The following is an 8,927-nucleotide window of genomic DNA, read 5'->3' as shown; positions in this document are numbered from 1 at the left end:
ACCGCTGGCCGTGCATATCACACAGCGCCCGGGGAGGGGTGGGCGGCGCGGACCCGGCAGGCTCCCTGGGCTCTCTCCGCGCCGTTTGTCCTCAGCGTGAGGCCGGAACGAAGCCGCCAGCGTGGAAGGGCTTTGGCAAGGTGGAGCCGGCCACGTGTCTGAAACGCCCCCACGCCGGCCAGGGGGACTGCCTGCCCCAGGGCCTGGTCACTCCCAGGGCGGGCCGGCATGGGTCTGCACCCTGCAGGGGTGGCCCAGGGCCCACAGTGGCCGGCCACATTTGCCTTCTTTGGTCGTCACCAGCGACTGGCGGCCGGCCCTGCGGCCAGGCACAGCGTTGACGGGCCCCCACAGCTGCAGTGCACATGTGCCCGGGCGTCAGCTCCCTGACAGGCGGGCTGCAGGGGGGCAGGGCGCCCAGCGGGAGGGAGGCCAGCGGCCGCAGCTGAGTGGACAGCAGGTGCGGCGTGGCCCGGGTGGCCGCTAATTACCGGCTGCTTCCCTGCTCCAGGGGGCCCAGCGGGGAGGGGTCTTCTTCACTGTCAGCCCGTGGGGCCCCGGTGTGCAGAGGGCTGTCAGAGCCCCGACGGGCATCTCCGCTCTGTGAAGGGGGGTGGGGGAGGGAGGGGAGGCTGCCGCGGATCGGGTGCGAGGTAACAGTAAATGCCATCTGTCGGCGTTATTAATCACCAGCCACAGAGGCTGGCTGCCCCGAGTGCACATGTGTGTCTGCGTCCGTCCTGTCTGCAGGGCCCCTGGGAGAGGGGAATGGGGGAGAGGCAGAGGACGCATAGGGGCAGCTAACAGGTGTGCAGCCCCGGCCCCTGGTGAGACCCCATCGGCGTTAGCAGGGTGAGCTCGGGGCAGCGGCTGGGGCCGCGCGGGCGGTGCCTCCGTAACAGGGAGAGCTCACCCACCTTGACGGCTCAAGCAGCTGGGCCGCCCCAAATCCCAGCCACTGCCTCTCTGGTTTTCTGGCCTGCCCGGGCACTGGCTCACTCGAGTTTAGACAGAGGGGGAGGCCCGGGGCTCGCCGTCCTCCAGCTGCAAAGATGACCAGCTGCTGGCTCAGGGTTTGTATGGCTGGTCAGATTCGCCCAGAGGCCCTTTCCTGCAGGCCCTGCTTTGTGGGGGCCCCGGGGCTCAGGGCCCTCCCAGGCCTTGGTATGGCACATCTCCACACCTGACCCTTAGCAGAGCGTCACAGACCACATGGGAATCTTGACAAGGTCAGGGGCACATGACCCGTCGGTCTGTGGACCACATATCGAGTGGCAGGCCTAGAACAGCGTGAATTACCCAGGCGAGCAGGTGGTTAAATAGGGGTTTGCCACCCCAGAGGGTCTGCCTCCCAGGCCTTCCTGGGAAGACCCCACCCACCCAGGGCGAGCCTTTTGACATCTGAGAGCTGTCAGGGCCGTGGGAACCATGGTTTCTCCAGGAGGGGTGTCCAACCACCTGCAGCCCCCCACCTGGGACCTTGTCAGAAATGCAGATTCTTGGGCCTTCCCCAGACCTGCGGCATCAAAAACGGGGTGGGGAGGCTGACATCTCTGCACACGCCCTCCAGAGGACGCTGACGGAGTTAGTGTTTGTAAGCCGCTGCCTGGGGGGTGCCCCCCAGCCCCCGGTCTGCTGGGGAGTAAACCTAAGCCCCCCCAGAGCCACCCCCCAGTAAGGACCTCAGTCCCGTTCCCACTGACCCAGGATTCTCTCAGCTCCGCCCTCCAGCCCACCTGAAATGGGCTGCCCCACGCCTGCCCTCTGAGCCCAGGTGGGAGGGATGTCAGCCGCCTCGGAGCACAGCTGAGGCTTGTCGGGGGCACACTGGGCCCTGGGATTGGGACCGGCTGTGCACAGAGCCGGGCCCCCCCCCCCGGGTGCCCACAGCGCAGGTCCACACCCAGCGTGGGTCCCTCGCGTCCCCTCAGCCTGCTTCACCATGCTTCTCTTTTTCTCTCCTCCCTGCTGCCCCTGCAGTGGACAGGAAGGACAAGACAGCAACGATGCCCGACTCGCCTGCTGAGGTGAAGACGCAGCCCCGCTCCACGCCCCCCGGCATGCCGCCCCCAGCGCCTGCCGCGTCCCAGGGGGCCACCCGGCTCCCCTCCTTCACGCCTCACACAAGTGAGTAACCCAGGGCTGGGGCACCGACTGGGCAGAGTGGAGGTCCCCTGGAGCTGTGTGAGGCTCCGAGCATTACCGCGAATCAAGCCAGGGCTGGGGGCCCTCCGCCCTGAACCCATAAACGCCCACTGTTGGGCCCTTGAGAGGGAGGATCTCATCATGGCTCAGAGCCTGAGCCTCAGGTTCAAATCCTGGTTCTTCTACTTTGCGGCTGTGTGGCCTTGGGTAAGCTACTTAACCTCTCTGGACCTGGCGTTCCTCATCCATAATTCGGGGCTGGCCACAGTCCCTGCCTCAGCGAGCTGCTGTGAGGACAAGTGAGTTAGTGCAAGTTCTTACCCAGTGACAGCACATCGTGAGTGTTTTGTCAAAGCTCTTACACTTGGAGCCCAGAGAGGGACAGGGAGAGCCCTCCCAGCACCCAGCAGCTTACTCAAGGGCTGCGAGTCCATCAGAGGTGGCCCTGGCCTCAGCGGAGCTGGGCAGCCAGGCCGCAGTGGGGTGTGAGGGTTGGCCAGGACATGGCGTCAGCCGGGGGCCCTGCTGCTGGGGGATGTGCAGGGCAGGCCAGCCCTTCGCCCAGTGTCTCCCTGGCCCTGGGCTGACCTGGGGTGAGCATCTGGGCACACACAGTGTCTCTGGGTGGGCTTCCACTGTCCACAAACACCACTGCTGACCTGTTGCTTTGACTCAGAAAAATCGGTGACTCAGTGACTTTGGGGTCTTGAGCATTTGGGAGGAGATGCCAGCCTTGGGCCGGTGGGGGGTATGGTATCCCGTGCCCCCCAAGACGAGGGGCTTAGCAGTGTGTCCTGGGCATTTCTGGTGGGCAGTGGAGAGAATCCGCACGGCACCTGCTCCCCCCACATCCAGAGGCCAGAAAGCCCCACACGTGGGGAACCCTTCGCCAGGTTTGAAACCCAAGCAAAGCCCGTCTCTGGGAAGGGAGCCTCGAGTGCCTCAGCCTGGTGGTTCCTCAGACAGCCTCCTGCCAGCCATAGCCCAGGCGAGACCGCAGGGCCCAGCTCCTTTCTTCCCTGTCATCGGAGGCCGGGCAGCCGGGGACCATGGGGCTTGGCTGTGACCCTGCCTACCTCTGGAGAAAGGTGCTGCTTTCAGCGGTCAGGCCAGGCTTGGCCCTTGTCTGTAGGATGCTGGCTTTGAGCGGGCCTCCTGACCACGCTGCGCCGTGGGGGGCAGGTGGAACGCACCAGCGGCTCCCCGTGTGCAGTCTGAGGCAGAGACTTCCCAGCACACTCAGGAGCTTAATAGCCAGCACCCTCCCCGCACCTTCCCTCCACAGAAGGTCCCAGGTCCTCCTCCTCGGGCCTGTCTGTGCCAGGGTCACCATATGTAATGGAGACCGGAATGAACCCCAGACCTTTCCTTCCCCAGGAGGGGCCCAGGAGAGCAGGGCCTCACACTGCGGTAGCCCTGGGCGTCCAGGCTGGGGTCGGCCTGCAGGGGCTGGCTGGGCTCTGCCATCACGCAGCTGCTGGCCATCCGGGTCCCCTCTGCCTCCGCCATGCGGACCCCGCCCTCACCTCGCGGCTGGACCCCTGTCGGCCACAGGCGGAGGCTCCCACGGCATTTAACCGCCACTAGCAGCTCCCAAGACACAAGGCCGTGGGCCCTCCTCCTAAAATGACGAGCCCACCCTCCAGGGTCTGGTGCCCAGGCAGAGAAGCCGGCGGGCCGTGGCTGGCGTGACCGAGGCCTCGGGGCCACTTGCCCGGCTAGGAAGGGCATGTCGCCCTCGGCCTACTTTCCTTCTTGGCCCAGGACCCATGCTCCCGAAAGCGCCGGTCTGGGAACCAGATGTTCCAGGTTGGGGACAGGGGTGGGGCGTGTGTGTGGCTCAGGGCCCCCTCACGGCCATCTGTCCCCTCACACTGGCTCACGTTTCTGGAGGGGAGGACCTGGCTCTATCTGGGGCATGGAGGTTAGAAGAGGCCGGTGGTTCCTTCTACTCGAAGCGGTACTTTAATGTCATTGGGCTGCTGGGTGTCCATCTGGGTCTCTGGTCACCTCCAAGGGGCCTCGGAGTTGTGCGAAGTTGTGTGGAATTCCCAGAAAGCCGTGGTTAACTGCATTATGCCCCTGGCCGCCAGGGTGGGAGCCTCCCCAGCTTCCCCAGGAGCAGCCTGGGAGCCACGCAGGCCAGAGGCTGACCTTGAGCCGTGGCTCAAGCTGGTTTTCCTTGCCTGATGACCGCCTGGGCACAAATTCATCCTGGAGTTGAAGCCACGGTATGGCTGTGGCAGTGGTCAGGATGGCTGAGATGGCTTGGGATGCCCTCAAAGGCCTGTCCTGCCCTGCCCTTGATTACTCCCTGTGACAGGGGGCTCACTGCCTGTCTGCAGCAGTCCAGCCCATCTGGCCTCGGCTCCACTTACTAACTCCAGCTCGGACAGATCACATCTCTGCCCCCTTGGTGCTTCTTCCCTTCATGGTGGCTAAGGGCTGGGCCTTGTTTTCCAACCACCACTGGCTTGTCAGTCAACGGACCTCACGTCTTGTCAGCTTGGGCTCCGGGTCCCTTGAGGACGGTGCCAAGTGGGGTTATAGGGCGCCTTCCAGGAAGAGAGCTTTTTAGGAACCAAGGTGTCCCACCCATGCCGGCTGGAGACACTACAGGGCTTGTTGAGCTCTAGAAGGTCCTCCCAGATATGGCCCTAAGAGACCCCCCAATACAACCCCGTTATTTTATGGAAGAGGAACTGAGGCCCAGAGAAGAGAATGGACCGGCCCAAGGTGGTGACAGAGTCCCAGTCCCCAAAACTGCTGTGGAGAGGCAGAGGGGAGGGGCGGCCCTGCCCACCCACCTGCTCTTTCCTGACAGGGTGTTTTTCTTATTTTGCTTACAGATCGAGAAGACGGGCCCACGATGTCCCTGCCCCACGGCCGTTTTCATGGCTGCTTAAAGTGGTCTATGGTCTGTCTTTGTAAGTAAAATAACAAAAACTGCAGCCTCCTGGGAGGTCCTCACCCCAGCAGCCTCTGCCCCGGAAAGGCCACGGCAGTGCCCCCCACTGCCTGCACCCCCATTATTGTTGCGTCTGCTGTGTTCATGAGCCCTGCCTCCCTTAGAGAGAAGAGGGGGCCGGGGGCAGGCCCAGGAGAGCAGAGCGCAGAGCCCCGAGTCAGACCCGAGTTCACAGCCGCCCTGCACTCACGAGCTGTGTGGCACTGAGCAGGTGGGGGGCCTCTCTGAGCTCCTTTTCCCCAACCACAGAGCAGGATGAATAAGGCAGATCCAGATCCCAGAGTTGTGAGAAGATCCGACGTCAACAGCGAGTCAGTCGCTTGGCCGATGCAAGGGCGGACCCCGGCCCGCCTCAGGCCCCAGGTCCCACCCCTCCTGGCTGGGTGACTTGGGCAGGTTCCACACTTGTGCCTCGGTTTCTCCACCTGTCAAATGGCAGTCATCCCAGCACCTAGTGCCAAGGGCAACTACAAGGAGCCGTGAGACGCTGCTGGTCTCACACGGGGCCCGGGACATGCTGGGCGCTCGGTTGCCAGTGGACGTTTCTGCCCAAGTCTCGGGACCACAGCTGAGGCCCGTGGTGGAAAGCGCTCGAGGGCCGTGCTCATAGTTCGTCAGCCAGCGAGTGCGGTCAGGTCGGCCCTGACTCTACGCCAGGGGGCTGCACGGCCCGGGTGGCCCTGCGGAGCCCCCAGGCTCTGAGCAGGAGGTGACGTATCGGTCCTGCATTATTTACGTCCCGCGATACCGTTGTCCTTACTGCCCTGTGGGATCCGGCCTGGCCTGGCTCTGGCGCCCAGCGTGTCCCCGGAGCCGCGGCGCTGACGGGGAGAGGGGCTGCTTGTCGGGTTCCGCGTCCCAGCGCGACCCCCGCCCGGGCCCCGGGGCCCGGGGAGCCACAGGGGTGCTCGCGTGTGCCCCCAAACATCAGCCGGGGACACGTGTGCGGTCTAACTTAGTAACACACCTGTTGTGGGAATGAAAGCGCTTGTGGCCGGGGGTTATTTTCGGCGTCTCTTTAGCAAGTTGCTGAGACTGCCCGGCAGCCTGCGGGAGGGAACACGGGCAAGCGAGGGCAAGCAGGCCACCGGGAGGACCCAGGCACCGAGGGCAAGCTGGTAAGAGAGCTGCAGGGAGGTCAGGCCCAGGCGGGGCCGGCAGCCGCCGGGTGGGGACCCAGGAGGTAGACACAGCCGTTCGTCTTAGAAGCCTCTGGAAGATCCAGACCCCGCTGATGGCCTAGCTCTGCTGCGAGGAATCAGCCCCCTGCTGTGGTGAGCTGAGCCATCGTGGCAGCAGGGCCATCTCCTGGCCTGGCCGGGGTGACGGCCGGTGGCTCTCATCACTCTTGACCAGGGCGTCCGTTGGCTGGAGCTCACCAGGGAGAGAGAAAATGGGCACAACAATGGGGTCTCCTGCTCTATCGGAGGGTCCTCCGGACAGCACCTCAGAGAGGGTGAGGGACGGGGACGCTTCCTGCCTGTGTTTGGCGTTCACTCTCCATTGAAGAGCAAGGGAAGCCCCCGAATGGGAGGTGACACTCCGGGGCTGGTGTGTCCCTTCAAGGCCCTAGAAGGGGCTTCCGAGATCATTCAGACCAGAGGCAAATGGGCTCCGACTGCATGGTGTCTCCTGGGGAGGGGAGAGCTGACTTGAGTCCTCGGGCCCCGTCTCAGGACAGGAGGCCTTCAGCCAGTGGTTTCCAAACCTCTGCTAAGTGGTGGCCAATTATTGACAAGTGATGAGTGATCCCCCAACATACAGAAGCAATCAGGGTTAAGCATCCCCAGCTCCTTCTGGTGGTAGAAGGATAGCGGAGGTTCTATAATCCAGGGGAGCATGGAGTGGAAGGGGGCCGGGCACCAGTCCTCGGGTTTAGCCAAGGCCCATTTGCAAATGAAGAAACTGAGGCCAGGCCCCCATTCTCACCTCCCTGGGCTAGTCCAGGCAGATGTGAGGCCTCGGGCAGGATGCCCCTCCCAGCCAGGGCAGCTTCTCCTGCCCATGAGGGCAGAGCTGTGTCGGCTGCTGCTGAGGGCCTGTGGGTGCTGGGGTCACCCTGCGGGGGCAGGCCGTCTGGGGAATCCTATGGAGTGTGCGTGATAATAGTGAGCCTTGCCACCTGCAGGCTGGGTGCCTGGCTCGTGGCCAGCAGTCCAGTGCAGTGAGTCAGGGAGGGACATTTGCAGGTGTCTCTGGCAAGCAGGTCCGTGGGGCAGAGCCAGCCGTCGCAGCTGGACGCACGGGCAGCGGGGCAGGCAAAGCCCACCAGACGGCAGCCTCAGGGCTAACAGAGGGCACTCATCACAGGGCTCCGGGGGCCAGGGATGGGCCGGTTCCAGAGCCCACGGGGGACAGTGCAGCCCCGGGGCTGGACTCAGTGGGAGCTGTGTCTCCCTGGCCTGCAGGGCAGGTGGAGGGGGTGACAAGGACCCAGGAGAGCCATAGCTGGGGGAGGGCTGAGGCCCAGGGAGGGGGCTGGCATGTGGGCTGTCCCTCCAGGCCGGGTGAGGCCAAGAGCGTGTGCAGAAGACACATCCCAGGGCCCGGCCAGGATGGGCAGGGCGGGCGTGGTCTGGAGCGGCACAGCCACACCCCCAGCGGCCAAAGCAAGCAGGGTCAATGGCAGAGTCACCTGGCGCTCAGCGGAAGCCGCTTCACAGAGCTGACCCTGGCCGCATCCCCATCCCCGAGAAAGGAGCTCCTGCTCCCCATCTCCACACTCACAGGCGGCCAGGTCTCAGCCATGGGTCCAGGGAGGGCCTGGAGCCTCGAGAAATTCCATCCTCAGGGTGCAGCAGCCCTGAGCTGCCCGCCTCCAAAGACTCCTGGCTTGGCCCCTGGGCACAGGCCCAGCTGGATGGCGGGGGCGTGGGCCTGGGGACCACAGGCGAGTGAGTGAGAGATGTCCGTGTGCGCATGCATCTGTGTGTATACATGGGTGCTATCATACACACAGGTCCGGCTGCGTGGGGCTGCATATGCACGTGTGTCCATGTGTGCGTGTGTGTGTGTACATGGCTGTGTGTGCATGTGTGTCCATGTGTGCATGCGTGTCTGTGTGTGCATGCGTTACCGTGTGTGCATGTGTGTGTACATGGCTGTGTGTGCATGTGTGTGCATGTGTGCATGCATGTCCTTGTGTGTCCGTGTGTGCATGCATGTCCTTGTGTGCATGTGTGTGAGTGTACATGGCTGTGTGTATGCATGTGTGTCCGTGTGTGCATGCATGTCCTTATGTGCATGTGTGTGAGTGTACATGGCTGTGTGTATGCATGTGTGTTCATGTGTGCATGCATGTCCTTGTGTGTCCGTGTGTGCATGCATGCCCTTGTGTGCATGTGTGTGAGTGTACATGGTTGTGTACGCATGTGTGTTCATGTGTGCATGCGTGTCATTGTGTGCATGTATGTGTGTGAGTGTACATGACTGTGTGTGCATGTGTGTAGGCATGTGTGTTCATGTGTGTATGTATGTCCGTGTGTATGTGTGTGTCCATGTGTGCATGCATGTCCTTGTGTGCATGTGTGTGAGTGTACATGGCTGTATGTATGCATTTGTGTTCGTGTGTGCATGCATGTCCTTGTGTGTCCGTGTGTGCATGCATGTCCTTGTGTGCATGTGTGTGAGTGTACATGGTTGTGTATGCATGTGTGTTCATGTGTGCATGCGTGTCATTGTGTGCATGTATGTATGTGTGTGGGTGTACATGGCTGTGTGCATGTGTGTCGGCATGTGTGTTCATGTGTGTATGTATGTCCGTGTGTGTGTGTGCATGCATGTCCTTGTGTGTATGTGTGTCCGTGTGTGCATG

The 8,927-nt window shown here is 62.9% G+C and overlaps 1 protein-coding gene across 2 annotated transcripts in view; it reads left to right on the top strand.

Moving 5' to 3' along the window:
• The first annotated feature begins 1,988 nt into the window (after window positions 1-1,988).
• Window positions 1,989-8,927, top strand: part of CBFA2T3 (CBFA2/RUNX1 partner transcriptional co-repressor 3) — a 21,235-nt gene continuing 14,296 nt past the window's right edge. The window contains exons 1-2 of one of the 2 annotated variants that reach the window (XM_021702349.1): window positions 1,992-2,127; window positions 4,995-5,072. In XM_021702349.1, coding sequence (XP_021558024.1) covers window positions 2,007-2,127; window positions 4,995-5,072 — 199 coding nt within the window. In that variant the 5' untranslated portion in view covers window positions 1,992-2,006. Of the gene's footprint in view, window positions 2,128-4,994; window positions 5,073-8,927 lie in introns of both variants that reach the window. The other variant, XM_021702356.1, reaches the window with a different exon arrangement.

Source organism: Neomonachus schauinslandi, chromosome 16, assembly GCF_002201575.2.
Source record: "Neomonachus schauinslandi chromosome 16, ASM220157v2, whole genome shotgun sequence".
NCBI classification, from domain to species: Eukaryota; Metazoa; Chordata; class Mammalia; order Carnivora; family Phocidae; genus Neomonachus; species Neomonachus schauinslandi.
This window is presented reverse-complemented; position numbering and strand designations above follow the sequence as displayed.